The 20,658-nt window shown below is 42.7% G+C and overlaps 1 protein-coding gene across 2 annotated transcripts; it reads right to left on the reverse strand.

The window, feature by feature from the left end:
• Positions 1 to 7: 7 nt before the first annotated feature.
• On the reverse strand, positions 8 to 20,408 carry LOC121624746 (nebulin-related anchoring protein). Of its 2 annotated transcripts, XM_041962604.1 has the most exons (43): positions 20,279 to 20,408; positions 19,414 to 19,508; positions 19,214 to 19,301; positions 18,143 to 18,247; positions 17,565 to 17,672; positions 17,321 to 17,428; positions 17,059 to 17,163; positions 16,861 to 16,968; positions 16,670 to 16,777; positions 15,591 to 15,698; positions 15,105 to 15,221; positions 14,152 to 14,256; positions 13,876 to 13,977; positions 13,530 to 13,634; positions 13,298 to 13,396; positions 13,104 to 13,208; positions 12,923 to 13,030; positions 12,715 to 12,822; positions 12,414 to 12,611; positions 12,222 to 12,326; positions 12,033 to 12,131; positions 11,838 to 11,942; positions 10,199 to 10,306; positions 9,858 to 10,015; positions 9,144 to 9,297; positions 8,954 to 9,058; positions 7,260 to 7,358; positions 6,971 to 7,075; positions 6,766 to 6,873; positions 5,423 to 5,536; positions 5,115 to 5,312; positions 4,864 to 4,968; positions 4,525 to 4,623; positions 4,320 to 4,424; positions 4,116 to 4,223; positions 3,548 to 3,859; positions 3,359 to 3,463; positions 3,113 to 3,211; positions 2,907 to 3,011; positions 2,687 to 2,794; positions 2,268 to 2,579; positions 1,198 to 1,353; positions 8 to 1,106 (listed from the first exon to the last, which is right to left on the reverse strand). In XM_041962604.1, exons 1-43 carry the CDS (start codon positions 20,342 to 20,344, stop codon positions 822 to 824), a joined length of 5,403 nt encoding a protein of 1,800 aa, XP_041818538.1. In that variant the 5' UTR covers positions 20,345 to 20,408; the 3' UTR covers positions 8 to 821. The 2 variants fall into 2 exon arrangements, with proteins under 2 accessions (XP_041818538.1, XP_041818539.1); XM_041962605.1 differs by lacking the exon at positions 18,143 to 18,247.
• Positions 20,409 to 20,658: the final 250 nt, after the last annotated feature.

The raw sequence follows: 20,658 nt of genomic DNA on the forward strand, positions 1-20,658 counted from the left end.
CTTGCCTTGAAAAAAAAAGTTTATTTCATCAGCGGTAAAACCAAGCATTTACTCCCAGCCCAGCTTTGAGTTAAAAGGGGCACAGTTACCAACTCACGAAGCTGAACCTGCCAGACAAAATGTAGATCATTTCAGTGGGACTACACGTCACTGAGCCTCGGTCAAAGTTCTCTAGATTAGCAGACCCTGTAAGAAAACTGCATGTTTTGCATGGCTGCAACAAGGTTTTGTTTCTTTGTGCTCATCTGAACTTGCTGTATGTGTTCTTCTCTGAAGATAACAATAAAAAACAAATGATGAAAAAAATCCTCTGCATTGCCGGTCACATCACAACCTCTGGTCCAGCTTCATATCTTCTAAACATACTCAATATACACAAGCAAAATGATGATATTCATACAGGATCACTTTTGTCCTTAAACAGCCTGAATTTAGATGATGTTTTTGCTTTACAGACAATTTAACCCATTCAGAAGTTTGGATGAAATGTCAAAAATGCCTGCAGGCAAGCTGAAAATAAAGTTGCTCTCTGAATTCCTTTTTGCTCACCACTTTCTTTGACCATCCTTTTAACAAACTTGACAAGTCCTGTGCTAATTCAACATGCTTAATCCTCTTTGTCATCATTTTAACTACATTTTGCGGTTCGTTGTTGCACCTACAGTAGCTTTGGTGTGGCATCTCATGTAACTACAGAGTCACAACAGTCATTTCATCAAAGAAGATACCACATATACCTCCTGTAAAGTAATGAACGCAGTAAAAGTTACCCACACTTTCTGAAAGTGGCCATCTCTAACCTCTATAACAACTCCTCTGATCTACGCGTCTTCTATCGCGGCAGCTTTACTAGACATGGACGTCTTGACTGTGTTCTGGATGGCAGACGACGAGGAGGTGGTGCTGGACTTCTTCTCCATTGATTTGAACGAGGTTGTGGTGGTGGTGGACTTTTTCTGGACGGTCTGGATGGTCTTCTTCCTCTTGACGTGAAGGACCTCCATAGCGTCCATGTTGACGCCCTGTTGAATCTCCTCGCTTGTCTCCACCTGCTCTGAAGTCTGTTGCTGCTGCTGCTGCTCCATCATCTGCTGCTGGTGGTGCAGCTGAAAGAAGAGCATGGAGAAAGTTGACGAGATCATCTTTAAAGAACCTGCACACTATGTTGTATTGAGTTCAGCATCCACGTTCCCTCACCATCATCATGTGCTGATACTTTGCAATAGCCTCATCAGTGCTGACTCCCTCAGCCAGCCCCAGCTCTGCAGCTCGGCGGGCCAGCTCGGCCTTGTGGGAGCCAGGAGGGGTCCAGCCCACTCCTTTGATCCAGTTCAGGTCTGACTTGTAGTTCACCTGCAACAAAAGGGAGCAAAAAATCTATCTAGTCTAGTCTAGTGTAGGAATAAAATATGTTGAAGTCAGCCTTCAAGAGAAATACATGTTAGCGTGTCAACATATTGAACATTAACATGATCTACCTTTAGGGCCGGATTAACTTGCTAGGGGCAAAAATGAGGCAGTATTTCATTTCCTCTTTACAATTTAAAAAAATAAAATTTTGGTAGAAAATGAAAGCTTTTCATTTTTTCCAAGCATTTGAAATCAACTGGAAATCAAGCAAACACTTGCCTATTTACACATCCAGCGGATATGGAGCAACATTAGCATGCACCATGGAGTCATGTTTCAGGCCATGTAGTAAATCCAGTCGTTTTAGCTCTGTTTTGGTCTCCAACAAATCCTGAAGGGAAATATGTGGCCCTTTTGCTACTAAATGCTCCGCCATGTTCACCAGCTAGGCGCCATCTTTGTACAGTCGGTTCTTTGTGCTTATTCTTTGAAAACAGCTGCCTGCTGTGGGCCAAAACGACTCTAATGAGAGTGGTTGTAGATGCTTTATGGATTTGCGCCATGTAAGCATAACATCAACTTAACTGTAAAAGGTAAGGATTTTGACACGGGGCTCCTCTATATGGGCATCAAGATTGGGTAAAAATGCAGGAGCAACCTTTGGGCCCTTATCATTGTGATTGTTAATTGTTTTTCAGGTGTGCACATTACTCTAATATTAATCAAACAACCATAAAGTCATTGCCACAATGAGAACCTGGGACCTTTGAGGCCCCTGAGGGCAGCTTCTTACCATAAAGCTGCATAATTTAAAGAATTCTTCAGTATCACATACGCAGATAAAATAAATGTGAATTGAATAATGACGCTGGCTGCAGCAAAGCCACTTGAAACACCACAACCATCATATGACTTACATCACTCTGCAGCTTGTAGGCCTGCTTGGCATGCTTGACAGTGAGCTGCTCGGGGTCGCAGGTGTAGTCGTGGAGCTTGTGGCGGTAGGCAAGGTCGCTAGCCTGAGCCTGACTCTTTTTGGCCTGCAGGAACTCGGGCTGGTCGGCATGGATTTTGTAGTGGGCCCGCTCCTCCTTGGACTGGCGTTTGTACTCCAGGTTGCTCTGGAGTTTGCTGGCTGCCAGAGAGTGCACCATCTTAGGGTCGTCCTCCACGCAGCGCAGCCCCACCTGTTGGCCCTTCTCCTTCAGATGGGACTCCTTGTAGCGGAACTGTGGGAGGGCGAACGAGACTGTTTTCAAATGCTGTCGTGACTGAATTTATTTTTAGGGTTTTGAACTAACTTTGGATCAAACTGAACTGATTCACATGAACTCACATCACTGGCAATTTCTCTGGAGGCCTTGGCAGTTTGGAAGGGAATAGCATCCAGCCTCAGGTCATAGCCCGATGTCTTCACTTGCTCCCCAGACGACTTGTAAACTTTCTGCATGGGAAAATAATTTTGAAGATAAATATGTCACAGAGTGTTATTGGCGTCTTTCCACGCTGGTTTAAAATCACTGGCCGGCATTTAGCATTGTGAGAAGTTGCCTTACATCGCTGATCTGCTGGGCGTTCATCCTGGCTCTGACGAAGTCTGGATCGTCTGCGTGTAGAGTGTACTTATTCATGTCGTCATTCTTCCCAGATTTGTACAGCCTCTGCGGCACAAAGACATGAACAGGACTGTCATTAGCAGCCCACAGCACCCACATTTAAAGTAGATTAGAGACTTTGAGCATTCTTCATCTTCTCTCCTCACCTCACTGCACTGCTGATAGCTTTGCTTAGCGTGGACGATATCAGGAGAGTCGGCCACCGAGGTGAACCTCAGGCTGTCTGGCAGCTGACGATACTTCTTCTGCACGAAGGAAGACCATACACACACTTTAGCAGCAGGAAATACACATGGCTGAGACTTGTGTTTAAAGGCATGTGGCTCCAATATCTCACCTGTTACATTTTACACACTTTTACTGATCTAATACAATTTGCCACATGTACTCACATCACTTATAAGTGCTCCAGCCTTCTTAGCCGACTCCAGCTGAGGCGCGCCCACACCGTCCCAAGCCACTCCTTTCATGAAGCTGAGGTCTGATTTGTAGAGTTTCTAGACACAAGGCAATAAAAGGTGTCAGCCAGTTTGAGTCGTCCTTTCATCCCCCCCCATCCCCTCCTCGCCCACACCTCTCACCTCACTCTGCAGGTTGTAAGCTGTTTTGGCCCACTTGACTTTCATGTCATCAGGCAGCGCCGTGTACTCGTGCAGTCTCTTCCTGTAGTCCTGCTCGCTGGCGAGGGCCTGGGCGTTCTTCGCCGTCACCAGGTGAATCATGTCTGGGGTGAGGTGGTACTGCCCGCTGGCCGTCAGCGCGTCCCTGCGGTACTCCTGGTCGCTGGCCAGCCGGCCTGCCTGCAGGCAGTGCAGGAGACGCGGGTCGTCCAAGACGCTTTTGACCCCGATGTGCTTGCCTTTTTCTAGCAGGTGGTTGTGTTTGTAGTTGTACTGCGAAGACACAGAAGTAATAGCAGCAGTTTACTTCCTCTTCCAAGTGACATCTCTATGAATGCAATAAATCCTTCTTCTCTGAAGCTTTTAAACTAAGAGAGGTGTTGAGTCAACTTTATGGTCATTTTAAAGGCTTTTTGTGGCTGTACTGGGTTGCATAATGCTCTTATATTACATTATACAGTATGCATTTGATATATGCACGTGGCCTCTCTTTTGACTGAGACTATATAACTATATAGCATGCTCTTACATCACTGGCGATGCCTGTGGAGCTCTTGGCAGCCTGGAAGGGGATGTCCTGCATGGTGAGTTTGTAGCCCTGAGCCCGCAGAGTGTGCCAGGACTCTCTGTACTTGATCTGGAGCAGAGAGATCATTAACCTTAAAATAACACACATTATGAAGGGAAATAAATTGCAGATGTTCAGAGTATGTTTTAATGTATACGCCTTTACCTCACTAAAGTTGGCTGCATTGATCTTTGCTTGTGTGATCTCTGGTCTCTCAGTCGTTATCGTATAGTTGTGCTGGTCACTCACCCCTTTTTCTTTGTACAAGCGCTGGGAGAGAGAGAGGAAGAAAACACTTCATTAAATCTTAATTAAGCAAATGAAAAACACCCAACTGGAATGCAGCTGAACAGCAGGCTGATTATCTCACTTCATTTGTGATCTGTCCACTGAGCTTGGCATGGACGATATCTGGAGAGTCGGTGACGGAGGTGTGCTTGAAGTTGTACGGCTGCTGGCGGTACTTTTTCTGTGGCAGAAGACACAGCGAAGGGGTATTAGAAGGTTTCAGGCTAAATCAAGTCAGTGTTTTATATTCTCAACCAGGAAATCAACATTCAAAATCCAGAAAAATCAACAATGAATATAGACACACAAGATTATACACTGTTAAATTGACTTTTTAAGATCTAGACCTACATGTAGAACAGCCTGCTGCATGCACACTGAACACACAAGTAAAAAAACAAAAGAAAAGAAGACATCCTACGTCACTGATGAGGTCTGTGGCCTTCTTGGAGCCTTCGATCTGCAGAGCGCCGGTGGCGATCCAGGCTGCACCACGCAGGTAGTTCAGGTCAGAACGATACACGTTCTGTGACAAACACAAGTGGGAAAATGCACATTCTCAGCTATAGTTTTTTCCGTTCCACTTTCAAACAAGCAGCTGGAGTGATTGGTCTTAACTGTTTTGCGTATTGTATTAAAACTCTTCAGTGCAGACTGCAGAGTAATTCTCACCTCACTCTGCAGAGCGTATGCTCTCTTGGCTGCCTGCACCTTCATGTCATCGGGCAGCGCGGTGTACTGATGCAGGGTGAGCCTGTAGTCCTGATCACTGACCAGCGACTGGGCCTTTTTAGCGTGGGCGACCTCCATCATGTCCATGGAGAGGTGGTATTTTGAGAGCTCCTTTGCCGAGTGCTGCTTGTACTTAATCTGGAGAGGGACAAAGGGAGCGAGAGTGTTTGTCATTTAATGTTCTATTTGAATTCTTTGTGTGTGTGTGTGTGTGTGTGTGTGCTGAGTTAGGGCTAAGGAGCGCTTACATCACTCTGCAGCTTGCTGGCGTGGACCGAGTGAGCGATGTTCATGTCATCCTGCAGACCCTTCAGCCCGATCATCTTTCCCTTGGTCTTCTCAAATTCTTCTTTGTACTTTTGCTGCAATGAAAAGTCAGTCGCTTTCAACATGTAGCAAGATGAGGAAAGTGAGATGGCGTGTCAAATGTTTCAAGGCATCGGTGTGTTGAACAGACAATTAGACAAAACTAAAATGAATAACATCATGTTCTGTAGGTGTTAGTAATCTGCTGAGGTATTTGAGGCTCTCCTCCCGTTTGAGTGCCACAATATTTAAAAATGCTACTTCCTGTGCAACAAAATAATCATCTGCACTGGTGGAAAGTACATAAGTACAATTACTCAAGTATTGTAGTTAAATACATTTTTGATGTACTTTAGTATTCTAATTTAATGCTAGTTTATACTTCTGCTCCACTATGTTTCAGGTGGAAATATTGTACTTCTTAACCTATTACATTTCTCTGTTATATTTATCTGACGTTATCTGAATTTTATAAAATCAACACATTGTTCATGCTTAAATGAGCAGTTCCTGACTGTTTTGTGGTCTTTTGTTAAGAGTTCCAACAAAGAGACATGATGGTTTTATTTGAATAGTAGTTTGAGGCCCCATAAGGTTAAATTATATTATATAAATTATCAATATTTCACAAAAAAGCAGCTAAATAGAAAGTCATTGATAGTTATTGTTTTTTCTACAAATGTTTTGTAGAAACTGAACTTTACTGCCATCTACTGGATTTCAAAATGTATGGCATTGATGTCGCCACAGTCAAATTCATGATCTCAATCTTGCAATGTTAACAAAAGTTAAAAATAATTTGAGTATTCGCCCCCTGATTTGGATCCGCTGCAAGATTTAATGGGTCCTTCCTTGGCCCCTGCTACACCCTTCTGCCAAGCTTCATGAAAATCTGGCCAGTAGTTTTTCCATAAATCTGCTGACAGACAAACAAACCAAGCAACTGGGCCGAAGCCATAACCTCCTTGGCGGAGGTAATGATTATATTTCTGTCAAAGTAGTTTATCTTTTCTTCTTCCCTGCTCCATTTATCCTTCATGACCTCTCAGATTTATCTTGTGACCCTTTGGAGGCACCTCAGCCCCAGGTTGGGAACCACTGGACTAAACTGTACACAGAGATTGATGATGATGTGCTTTTGCTTAAGTGGGATTTTAAGTGCAGGACTTTTACTTGTGAAAGAGTATTTTTAGATTGTGCTATCGGTACTTCTGCTGAACTTAAGAATCTGAGTACTTCAGCATGACATGACACATTAACAAGAAGCGTTAAGCTGCAAGCTCACATCGCTGAGGATCTCTGCGGAGGCTTTGGCGGACTGGAAAGGAATGGCATCCAGACGCAGCTTGTAACCGCCGTCGCGTATCCTCATCCAGGACTGCTTGTAACAGCTCTGAAAAGGCACACGGCAGATGTATAAACTAAAGGCAGCTGACTGGATGGTTTGATTAGCTGCTTGGTGGATTTCGTGTGCGTTTGTGTGGTTTTACCTCACTGAGGTTCATGGCATTGAGCTTGGCCTGAACCATCTCAGGAAGCTCGCCACTGAGTGTGTAGTTGTGCTTCATGTTTTCACCCTTCTCCCTGTACAACCTCTGCAAAGACAAAGGAAAGGTGTTATAAGCTTCCTCTGTCTATTCATGTATGTCATATTTACAGCATTTATGAGAGGCCATGAGTGCACATCGCAGAGCAGACATTTCATTGAGATGTAGAGAATCCTAATATTCATAGGTAGCACAAATAGAGACAACATTTTCTTCATTTTGCTGAACTTACATCAACAGCCAGTTTGTTGCTGACTTTGGCCTGAATCATCTCTGGAGTGTCTTCAACGCTGGTAAACTTCAGATCGCTCACATGCTGACGGTACTTTTTCTAGATTTAAAAAACAAAACAATACAAAACAAAACATAAAGATACCAGAGAGAATGTCTCGGTGAAATGAAGCCATGAACAGCTGCACATACATTTGATGAACAGTAGAGGGCACAATATTATCACAAACAACCATGCTCACAAACATGCTCCCTAGCAAAATGTAAAAAAAGTAAACTTTTTACAGTATTTTGTGCAAGACAGACAAATATACATTACATATGTGCATATACACAGACATAGATATGTGCAGATATCTATAGCTGCGCAGGAGGAACTCAGTGCTCTGTGCTATTTATGTGCAGTCTAATGTTGGTTGGCCTGACTGGAATGACCCTTGAAATAAGTGGGTGCTTATAAAAAGGTTATGAATAGAGTATGGTGTTGCCAGTCTGCACTGGATGTGTCACAGAAATGTCTTTATGCAGCGTTTGCATGCAAAACAAAAAAGCGTTTATAGAAAAGAGTCTATGGATAAGAAGACAGGACAATAATTTTGCTTGAATAATAATATCTTTTAAAAATTGTCCAGCATTATTAAATTAAAATTGATGGGAAGAGATCAAAGGACACTGTTCATTTTAAAGGCTAACCTTGTGGAATTTGGTGTTTTAGTGATGGAGGGTGTTGAGCATCTGACCTCTTCAGCTAAAGAGTCTGTTCCATCTATCAGTTTTGACATCAATGGGTTTGACGTTTGAGCAAGAAATTATAGGATTTTTCTAAATGTCTGACTTTATTCTAAATTTGAGTAAAAAGACTGTGTATTTTATTGAGTTAACAGTCCCTTGGGAAAATTCAGTGGAGGCAGCTTATGAAAGGAAGAAGACTAAAGCTTGACTGTTTCCATAATAAAGCCTCTGGCCCTGTTCCCAAACCATGCACTCAAACTGAACCAAAAAGATCTGGGCACCAGGAAGCTTTTCAGCAACTGGACACGTTAACGAGGGATGCTTCACATCTTTCCTTAGAAGGTCCGTGATTGGCTCAAACGACACACGTCAACACATCCTGTGTTTCCTGATCTACCTCTCTAAAAAAACTGATGTCATATTTCAAAGTAAGCAACGAGGACCCAAAAACCCAATTAATTTGATGAAGAGAGAGACAGAAGGGGGCGGCGGAGCCCTGATTATTGAATCTTATTAATATGTGACAGCTTCAGTTACTATAATCAGTTTGGTCTCGTTATAGCCGGGTGTAGTCCACACACTTAACCCAGTTTCTGGAGAACAGGAATGGTCCGCAGCTCTTTAAATACATTCTGACCTAAGCCGTAAACCTAGATATGTGCCTTCCAGTCACATGTTACACAATCGTGCTTATCACTTTCTCATACTCCGTGCAATAATTTTCCTATATAGCTCTGTAGTTATTGATAGCACATGAATGTGGTTAATCATACACTGAGTTATAATTGCTTTAAATTACATTTGAGTTCCAATACAATTACCATAAATGAGGGAAGTGTTAATGAAGGTCAAGGATGGAAACATGCTGTTGCTGTGGGTTAGCATTAAACCACTGAAGTGCAGACATGTCTCTGTCTTATTTAACATGATGATTCCAGCAAAGCATTCTGGGTCATAGGTTACCTCGCTGACGAGCGCCCCGGCTTTCTTCGCCTGCTGGATGTCTAGAGACTTTGAGGCCTCCCAGCCGACGCCCTTCATCCAGTTCAGATCCGACCTGTACTGTTTCTGAATGCAGACGCACAACAAAACGCATTCAAATGCCAAATTCTTTGTCTTTTGCTGTTACTTGATGTGCAACAATGTGACTCACATCGCTCTGCAGTCCGTAGGCCTTCTTAGCCCAGGCGACGTTCATGTCAGTCGGCAGAGTCGTGTACTCATGGAGGAAAGTCCTGTATTTGGTCTCGGTTGCCAGGTCTTGAGCCTTCTTGGCGTGGCTGATGTTCAACATATCCAGATAAACACTGCAAACAAGTCGAATTTCATGCCGTAAATGAAGCGTTTTGTTCCAATATGACACAAGATTTAAAGCCTGTTCTCGGGGTATTGTGCCTGATCAGTGGTCTTCGGTCACTGGGGTCTTTACTGCTGAACAAGATACTAAAGCGCTTCATCTTGCTTTGGACTTTATCAAGGTGGAGGCATGTGGAGTCTTTTGCCTCAGCAAGCACTTATCTGTAAGTCAAGTGCTTGTAAGCAGTAAAGCAGGTATTTGGCCTAGTTGTGGTGATGAATTTGCCCATAATGCAGATGCAACTTTTAAAATGTAACCATGAATGTTTTAATAAGATATCTATGATTTTGAGTCAGTGTTTACCCCCCAAAAATGTAAATCAGATAAGCAAACAAAGCACACATTTTGTCTTCTCCAGCATTAGTCCATCTTTAAGCTGCAGAGCTGCAGTGATTGACTGTTTAACTGAGCAGCTATAGATCTGCAGTATTCACCTGGTGTCTCAGGTGTGATGTCATCCCTGATCAGATCAATCTAATGCCGAAGGTGGAGAGAAGTCACGAGCCTCACCTGTATTTAGTCTTGGTGTCCTCATAGTCCTTCTTGTAGTGGCGGTCACTCTGCAGCTTGGTGGCCAGAGCAGAGTGGGCCATCTGAGAGTCATCACTGACCGACTTAATGCCAATCACCTTGCCTTTGTTTTTCTCATACTGCTCCTTATACTTGACCTGGAAGGAGACGAGATGTCAGTGATTTTACCAAACATTCTATGATCTTGCCATAATTTATCACATCATCTAGTACTCATCTGCAAATATTCAAGTTAAAACACATTAAAAACTATTCAACTTGGGAAAAATGCTTATTTTCTCCTCAGGCTAACGTTAAAGATGCAGCATGTTTTTACTCACATCACTGGCCAGGTCTCTCTTGGCTTTAGCGGTCAGTATGGAGAGAGAGTCCAGGCACAGCTCGAAGCCCTTTTCCCTCTGCTTCTCCCAGTTGCTCTTGTACACTTTCTAAAAAGGAAAAGGCAGAAATCTGTACAACCTTGCCTCCACACAGACAGAATGGTCATAAATAAACAATCTCCTCCTTTTATAAAAACTAAATAAACCATAAGTAGGCTTTTTTTTTGGCATTTCTACCTTGATTGATTATAAACAAAAACAAGATGTAAGGATTTAAAGTTGCATGTAGGCTAGTTTCCAGGCAGATTTATCAGAAACTTAAAAGTTCATGAACATTAGGATTTTTAATTCCCAATTAAAAAATTTCTTTGAGAGAAAATGTAAATTTGAGGTAAAATATTTGTAAAGATGTGTGGCAACATGCAGCACTCGTCTTAAGACAGAACATAAAGTTGCACAGAACTTCTTTAGCTCACCAGTAATTCCACAGACAGTTTCTGAAGGGAATACAAATATTTCCTTTTTGACCACATGCAAGGCAAATTATCCACAAATTACCTTTGTGTGTCAAATACTGCATGGTTCTCATGCCGATTAAACTTTTAAACAGTTAAAGCGCATTATGTCCTGCAGGATTTGGATGATTTTCAATACTAATTTCTCTAATGTTTAATTAATGGACTAAATCGGTGGTTAATCAACTTTATTTTGTGTCTTGTGGGAACACTAAATAAGTTATAAGAATCCTGAGTTGAATGATTTGGACCAGTTGAGAAGAGACCGTGTCGAACCAGTAGTCAGATCACATAATGAGAACGTGCATACATCACCATAGAAACCTCTTCCACAGCACTGAGCATTAATTGTTGACCAGCAGCAATTAAAGTGAAGGGGCATGACGGCAAAAAACAAGGCTGCTACTGTAGTCTCTCTTCTTTACATAATTAATACAAAATGCAAATGAAGCGAGGGTCCACTGATCAAAAACATTCTTACTGTTTTCTCTCAATTGACAAACTCAGTCTAACTTTTGCAAATACATTACTGGCACCAACACTGAGCCCTGGGGTGCACCACATTTTACATTCTACATTTTATGGTTCAACACATCAGAACAACACAAGCAACAGTTTAACAACTGCATTAACTGCAGCACTTCCGAGGCTCTGCAGACTAACACAGTGTTTCCAGTCACTCTGTCTGGTTTAATGGAGCTTTAATATGTCTGAAGAACTCAACTATGATGTCCAACAGAATAAGGTGAATACTAGGGCTGCAGGGGATGGAGGATGCATGCACTGTGCAATATATGTGATTGGATATATTACACAGATAACACATTCTAAGAGTTATGAAAGATATATTTAAGCCTATAAATATGCATCTCCTGCTTGCTCTCCTGCTCTCAGTGACAAGAAAGAGCAGGAAAATGCACAAATTTACTCTTTTGTAATAAGAAGACAGGTATACAGACTTTTGCTATGAAACATCTGCCAGCATATGGCATTGAAGGAAACATGAGTTAGATTATAGTGCTGATTTACTGCTCTGATCTATGTTTGTGGATATTGGATGCTTTTATTTCAAAGGGTCAATTTAAAATGTGGCAGAATAATGTGCTCATTGTGATGAAACTCACCCCACTGAGAAGGTCAGCGTTAGCCTTGGCTTGTCTGAAAAGGGGCTCGTCTTTGGTCATGGTGTACTGGTGTATTATCTGCTCTGTGTTTGCCTTGTACGCCAGCTGAAAATTAAAATCAGACAGACATGTGATGCTATAGTGCACCGTAATGAAATGCACTGCACGATTACAGCTTCACAGTGAAGCCCGTACGTCACTCTGCAGTTCCTGGCTCTTCTTGGCGTGTTTGATGGAGAGATCGTCGGCCACCTGGGTGAACCCGATGCTGTCTGCCTTCTGACGGTATTTAGTCTGTGAGAAAAAGGGCGGTAGATCAACAGTGTGCCTAATACAATGTAAAGTTCAATAAGAAATTGAAATGTAACCACAAACTGCGCTCACATCACTGAGCAGCTCTCCAGCTTTCTTGGCCTGGGCGATGTTCATACACCCCTCAGTCTCCCAGCCCACTCCTTTCATCCAGTTCAGGTCTGAACGATACTGGTTCTGCAGAGCAAATTAAAAGAGGAAATTCAGATCCAGGTGATATATTTGTGTCACCATTTGCATAACAGACAAGCACGCCTCTCCCACCTCGCTCTGCAGGGAATACGCCTTTTTGGCCTGCTGGACCTTGATGTCGTCAGGCATGACGGTGTAGTCGTGCAGCTTCGTGCGATATTCCAGATCACTGGCGAGGGCCTGAGCCTTCTTGGCGTGGCTCAGGTTGATCATGTCGTGAGGAAGGCTGTACTGGGCCTGGCTCTCCTTGGAGCCCTTCTTGTACTCAATCTGAGGTGGTAATAATTGGAAAGAAAAAGCAAGCGTGCTGTTTGCCATATGCTGAGGCTGCATTAAGTGTTATGTGAGTGGAAAAAAAATGGCTTGTGCTCACGTCACTGCTCATCTTGGCCACTTGCAGAGAGTGCAGCGTCTTGGAGTCACTCATGTTGATCCCCACTGCCTTTTCCTTGTCCTTCATGTAGGTTTCTTTGTATTTAATCTGAAACACATGCACTGACTTAGTCAGTTTGCTCAGACATTGGCACCCTCTCACTTAGACTGAGTCTCCTCGCTGTGGAGACGAGCGTGCGTTTGCTTACATCGCTGGCGAGGTCCCGGGAAGCCTTAGCTGCTTTGACGCTCAGGTCGTCCACGCCGATGTCGCAGGCTTTTGACTTGGTTTTCTCCCACTCCTCCTTATATCTTATCTGGAAGGACACATCCAAAATGTCAGCGGGCGTGTGCATGCATATGAGAGAGCGTGTCTGTGGGTTAACTTACATCACTGCACAAGGCGGCATTGGCTTTGGCCTTTTTGATTTGGGGCAGGTCCTCAGATAGCGTGTACTGATGTTTGGTCTTTTCATAGTCGGCTTTGTAGTTTAGCTGAAAGACACACAGACGGCACAGTCACACTCTACAGTCAGCTCAGTATAAAGTCGGTGTGATCATCTTCGAGTGTTTGTTGTCGTTACCTTGCTGACGAGCTGAGCGTTTTTCCTTGCTAAAACAATCTCAGGCGTGTCTGTCACCAGACTGTACTTGACCTGGTCAATGTGTTGCCTGTAGTTCTTCTGCACTCATAATAAAGGAAACAACTATTACAAATAATGCATCTCTGCCAATTTTTGCGTAATCTGCATATACTTTGCATATTGACTTGGTACTGTAACATAATGACACCGGACTCGATTTGAGAGAACTCACATCTTTGAGTGGGTCCAGTTTCCTTTGGCTTTGGTAGCCTGGTGTGAGGGTGGCTGGGTAGTTGTATTCACCCTGCTCCTGTTCACAGCCTTGTTTATAAGCAATCTGGGATTCATAAGATGTCAGTGACATTACTGGAAGAGCAGTTATTTTGTTTTCATGTCAGATTTCATTACACACAGCAATAAATCTAATATGTTAACTATCCTTTATTTGTCAGCAAAAGAGAATAGCAGGTGCAGGGGAACAGCTGTTGAGTACAAAGCTGGATCCAAGCATGGCACGTTTAATAATTTGCATAAAATCTAGAAATTTCTTTTCTGTATTCTGGTAAGACTAGACTTACATCACTGGCCAGTTTCCTGGCTTTCATGGCGTGCATGGTCTTCTTATCGATGCCCTCATAGTGGCCCTTCATATCGCCAATGTACTTCTCTTTGTACTTGTTCTTTAAAAAAATGGAAAGATGATGAGAAATCAATACATGAACCACCCATTTGCCCTCATGACGCGCACAGTAAGGCCAAATAAATGGCTTTATAGGTTAGTCGAGCGCTAGAATGTCACAGGTAGTTGCAAAGTCACAAACACAACAATGTAAAATAAATTGTGTTGCACTTACATCACTTGTGAACTTGGCCACTTTAGCAGCATTTTGAAACTGTGGCGTCTCGCAGAAATTGATGCTGTGACCTTTTGTGTTCTCCAAGTCCTTCTTATACTCCACCTGTTAGAGATAGATAGATAGATAGATAGATAGATAGATAGATAGATAGATAGATAGATAGATAGATAGATAGATAGATAGATAGAGGTAAGTTTCCTGTCCTTGCACAGAGGGGAGTCATTGTACAGTGTTATTGCAGTGGATAGTGGGTGGCGACCAATGACAGCAACTGCTTTGTAACATATTTCACTTGCCACCCTCTTTTTTTGTTGCTGAACAGTCAGAGTTGATCCTTTATGACACTTTGCTATGTGCTATATAAAGTTCCTTCCACTAATCAGTCACCATCACTGACGCTCCATCACAGTGTCGCTGAGACAACCCTTTAATCTCAAGGCTAACGATGACAGCGTGGCACCATTTAACTCGTCGCTCCCTCCACCGCTAAAATACCACATAAGGAGAATTTTGTCACCTTTAAACATTCAAGCCGTCTACAGGCGCCTGGTTTTCAGCGGAAGGCAAGGTTCAGGATGGATGCTAATAGCCAACATTTATATATCATGTTCCCAAGGCTCAGAATAGCTGCTTTAGAGTGAAGCACTGTGTTTCTGTGTGAGGTAACGTTGGTTTGACGGGACGTCCTGTGGCCTTGGAGGTAAGCTGTCACCCCACCGGACAGGCATGTCGGATATGCCGAAAATGCAACTTGGGTGGCTTCATGTCTGCTGGAAACTGACACAGTATCCCTGATATTTCTAGCTCTTAAACACACACACACACACACACACACACACTGAGCAGCAACGTTTGGGAATGCTTTGTCTTTGACTTTATCTTAGATTTAATCCTGGATGAAGCAAGAAATAAGATAAAAGGCAAGTGTCCTGAATGAAATCAGGTCGCACCTCACTGACAATCTTGTTGATCTTTCGGGCGTTCTTCAGAGCCAGATTGTCCTCGGACGTCAGACTATGGAAGTGCGAGGTGCCCTTCATCTTGTTTAAGTCCTTCCTGTATTTTAGCTGCAAAGGGATGAAAGATGATTGAGTGCTTATAGGAGGACAACATGTTGTATTTCTGTAGGATCAGGAGATTAGCGGATACACACACAGTCTATTTTAGTTGGGGTGGAGGGTTTAAAGTATGACAACATGAGGAAGCTTTGTCATTGTAGTCCCTCATCTATTATGCCTAGTGAGGACAAGACCAGATGATAGATGGAGCCGAAGATCTCACCCTGCACTCTGTAATATTTTGACAGCATTTTGGTTACACAACTGATACAGGTTCCCCTTTTTTAATGACACAGCAGACAGACCAACCTCCCAACCCCTTTAATGTTAGACTCAAGACAGTGAAGTCTCATGGAGGGCCCTCCGGTTGACACTCACATCACTAGCATTTTCCTGAGCCTTCTTTGCAAGATAATAACCAGGAGTGATCATGGCAGGGAAACTCCCTTTGCCTCGCTGCTGCTCATACTCCTCAGTGTAGGCGATCTGCAAACAGAGGAGAGCTTATTTAATTTAATGCACATGTAAAAATACAGAAAGCAATGCAAATAATTAATGAAGAGCGGTAAACAATTTTCTGAAAGCTTTTAGTGGCTTGAAATGAGATGCACACTACTGTGCGGATCCTGATGCATTGAATATTTTCAGCATATTTTCTGGAATTCACTATTCATTATTTACTAAAGGCAAATAAAAAGGGGAGACAGGACAGATGAACAGGGTAAAAAATGCAATTAAATCTGCACAAATTTGCATACATTTCTAAAATAGAAGTCTGACCTTTGGATAAAGGAAGGCTCAAAGTTCTTGTTTCATTTTGTTGACATATTAGGGTCAAGGTTTTTTACAGAGGGGATTTTAGATATCTCTTTTTATCACTCCATAAATCAGAAAATGCTGCCAACGATCATAAAAAAAATCAACTTTCATCATGTCTTTAGGAATAAAATGTTATATAAACCATACTATGAATGACAAATGAACAAACCCCTCAGTGATATATATAGATGGGAATGAAACTGGAAAGTTTGATGTTTGGAAGTTGGACTGAAGTGGAGGTTTTTGCTCATTTCATTTAAGATTTCTGGAGGAGAAAAACTGAGAAAACGTCCTTCATATATATGCTTTGTAAAATTCTATGTTTATATGTTTTTATTTGCTATAGGCTAATAGGGTAAAGCCATAAAACATCCCTATTTGATTACTTATATTAGGACAATTCATTTTTAATCACAGGTTTTTACAGTTTTATACATAAATAATGAATTTTATAATTTGTACACATGGGCTTTTATTTCCACTATAGTCTGAAAGAAGACAAATGAAGTACATGAAAAAACAAACTTTGCACCTGCAGTTGCCTTAAACAGCTCATGATAACTGGACGTCCTGCGTGGTTTTGCTTGAGGCTCCTATATTTAAACCCCTAAATGAAAGAGGGAAAGTAAGTTCCTCACCTGGCTGAAGTTCTCTGCATTTTCTTTGGCGTGAACTGCTTCAGCCACTGCTGCCTCTGTGCTGGCTTTACCCTTCATCTCCTGTTCATACATCTGACGGTACTTTATCTGCAGGACACGAAGAGCCATTACCGATCAGGGGTCTGCAGCAGTGTTTGCACGCATGTGTGCACATGTTTAGATCTACTTACATCACTGGCCTGCTCAGTGGCCTTCTTTGACATCTTGTATCCAGGTGTAAGGTGTGCAGGAAAACTACCTTTACCCCTCTGCTGCTCGTACTCTTCTGTATAGGCGTACTGGAGGAAGATAAACAGTGATTCAGTGATTCAAGTTAACTAAAAAAGACTGCCTCATACAAAAGGCCCATCAATAACATCCAATCTTACATCGCTGACAATTTGTCCTTGTTTCTTGGCCAGTAGCACCTCAGGGGGGTCAACAAACGTGGTGTACTTTGAAACTCTCTCCTCGTGTCCTTTTTTATATTCCAGCTGAAGAGAAAGAAAAACATTCACTTACTTTGGCTCCCTCTATTTGTGATTAAGTCACATTAGCCACTGGCAGAAACACATATTTATCTAAAGCAATTGGCTGATGTGAATTATCAGAGTTTGAGTTTTGGCCTGTCTGGTCAGGAAAAGAACTTACATTACTGGCCAAAGTATTGGCTTGTTTAGCAGCCTGGTAACCTGGTGTGATCATGGCAGGGAAGCTGCCTTTTCCTTGTGACTGCTCACACTCCTCTGTGTACTTCACCTGCCAAAGAAGCACCAATCAGGGCATTTTATTAATACTGATGAAAAAAAAGACAGTTTTAAACACAAAAATCCCACATTTAGATTTTATACAATCAGAGAAGGTTGTTTTAGGGGGGAAAAAGATGTGTACTCACATCACTGATGGTCTTCTGGGCCTGAGACACTGTTACTATCTCCTGTTTGGTCACCTTGCCTGAGTACCATGTCTGCTGCTGTGAGAACTCAGACTGAGACTGAAAGGCCTGTTTGGAATATGGAAAACATAAGATAGCCAACATTCAACCTTTCATTTCTTAAGGACCTTTCTTAATACCTATTCTCTGCTTTACTTCGCCTCAATGAAGATATGATGGTAAGAAGTGGCAATCTATTACAATGCAAATAAATCTGTGTCTACACAGCTGAGTCAGCGCAAACAAAACAGAGAAAATTCAAATCCGAGACCAAATAAAAGAGACAGAAGAAGAGCTTTAGTGCATTAACAGTGACAGCTTAGTAAAACCTTAATATTGATTATTTGGAGGAAGACCCGGGATGTCTGCACACATAATTTTGCTGTGTGCGAAAAAGGCACTAAAAAAAAAGCAGAGAAGGAGGATAGTTTGCTTTACACATTAAAGATAAACAAAAACTTAGTGCAGGAAGGATTTGAATCTGGGCTGGAACTCCCTTTAACTGGGTGTAATGGCCAGTTGTTTTAGCGGGAGCTCACCTGGCTGGCCATCTGATTGGCTAGGCGAGCCCTCTCCAGCTCCATGGACCTCATGTCATGGTGGAAGGTGGACATAAAGCGCTCGCCGTCTTCGCGATACTTCAGCTACAAGTGCACATAGACGACAAGCGTTAAGCCAAGGCAGGCACACATTTTGCACATGCGCACCCCGGACGCGTGTTCGCAGCATCCGTTTTGGCTGATAGATGCTGCAAACACATGCATGAAAAACAGCTCTGACTAACATTACCTTAACTTCAGCTCCACAGAGCCAAACGTCACTCTATTCTTATGCTGTCGCCTGCAAGCCTGAGCTCACATGCTTAAAGATGGAGAGTGCCATTATTAATAACTGAGATGTTCCAGTCAAGATAAAGCAGGACCTGCCATATCAAATCTCAACAAGTTAAGCCCTATAGTGGCATATAGCAGTAGCTGATGAGCTTGCTAGCCTACTGCTAATATAAGCATGAGAGCATTGCATATGCAGCTCACAGACAGAGGGACAGACAGATAGGAGCAGGTGGCAGGCCAGAGGAGAGGAAGGGACCTGAGGCTGTTTTTCCTGACGTATAATTTTAGCCCCCTGAAGCACAAAGTGGGCCGAGCAGAGGGGGTGTCTCATGAACAGAAATAACCTGAGCAGCGCTTTCCATTCCTCACCGCTGCCGTCACCGTGGACTCAGAGCAGGCGTCCACCTTTCTGCTCTCGTCCAGGGGTGAACGAGACCTTTCTGACCCGCCAGTAATGATGCGTCTGCTTCGGGTCTGATCGCTTTCTGACTGTATGTGTGTTTGTAGGTTAATAGATCTGAGTCACCTGTGGGGTCACCTGTGCCCAAAATATTGTTGGACCACATGAGAATAATATTTGTATCCCATTACAAAAATGTAGTCGTAATGCCTGCAGCAACCCCTTTAAAGATGATTTAAACCAACACAACTGATTGAATCACTGCATAGACGCTGGCTTCTGTCAGCCTGTCAGCACAACACCTTGACTCAGATCGAGGCTGAAATGCTTTGCCTCACTTTGCTGCTTGTGTGCTCCCGCGTGTGGCACCATCTCACCTCACTGCTCGCCTTGCTTTGCTTCTTGGCGTTGATGTTGACGGGGGTCTCGTAGACGCTTGTGAATGTGTTGTTCCGTGGATTGTGCCTGGAGGGACGAGATGGAAACAAATGGAAAAAGGGGATTCATTTCCATACAAACAGCCCCTTTTTTTGATTAGTTTTTGGAATTGGGCTCAACTAATAAGCCTCGTACTTACACAGAGCAGTATGGCCTCTTCTTGTGGCTGACAAAGTTATTGGCAGTGAGCACCATCTTGCAGACGTCACAGTGAAAACATGCTTTATGCCAGTTCTGACAGAGAAAAACAGAAATTGCAGTGGGTCCTTAAAACATGCCTTCGATCACAGTTTATCACGTGGAGGCAGAAAATGTTTTTGATAATAACATCAGATCAAGGCCCAAATTAATAGCAGTGATCACAGCCTGATCTTCCAACTGGACTCACTGACTTGTTCTCAAATATAGGTTTTACGTGTCTCTTACAGTGTACACCTCTTGTTTTCTGTCTCACAAGATATCTCATAACAGCAAAGAGAGCTACAAGGATGTATTTTTTATGCTGCAGAATGCTGTTGTTGTTACAACAACAGTAAACTTAAGTTAACTAAAGTTTCAGTCAAAATGTTCAGATGCACAGCATATTATAACCATACGAAGAAGGATGTCACTTTAGACACACTTTTTATAATTTAAAACTGTAGTTTATTGGCAGATGTGGTATTTCATTAAATTCACCTCTTTGCAGTAGCTTAAATGTTGCCACATCTAAGCTGTTGGCGTTTTTCTGTGGTAGGTTTTCTGTGAGTTTGATTGTTATTATTATTATGTCTCAAATTTAATCTACAATGTTACCCTTTCACAAATGTGTTATGTAAAAAACTGATAAGCCCCAGTGCCTCAGTTCTTTTGAAAGTTTGTACAATGCTTTGATTTGAATACTGACTTTATTGTTAATGTCACAGCAGTTTAAAATATTTTAGAGCAGATTTTAAAGCCAAAGGTTAAAACCTCGCTCAAACATTAGCAGAAACTCTCTCCGAATCACAACATTTCTGTGTTACCTGATCAATGCAGTTGATCTTCTCAGCCGGGTAGACCACAAACCCACACCTGGCACAGGACTGCATGGTGAACGCTCGTCCTTTTCCCAAAAACCCTTCAGGAAAAAATACTAGAAGACGTGAACTAATGTGAAATGCTGGACAAAAAAAAGAGGCAGGTCAGTCAGGCAGATTACTGGCAGCGACTCCCAGACAGTCGTGTTGATGCGTCTCTGGTAAACTTAGCTCTGTGACTGTCAAACTTCGAAACTCTCTCTTACTTGACACCGTGCCCCGTGATGGACCAACCCCCGTCCATGCATCATGCTAGAGGACTGGCTGAGACCAGCTGTCTGTCTGCAGGAGGAGAGACAGGCAGAGAGTTCAGATGTCACTGTGTA

The sequence above is a fragment of the Chelmon rostratus genome, chromosome 21 (genome assembly GCF_017976325.1).
Source record: "Chelmon rostratus isolate fCheRos1 chromosome 21, fCheRos1.pri, whole genome shotgun sequence".
Taxonomy (NCBI): Eukaryota; Metazoa; Chordata; class Actinopteri; order Chaetodontiformes; family Chaetodontidae; genus Chelmon; species Chelmon rostratus.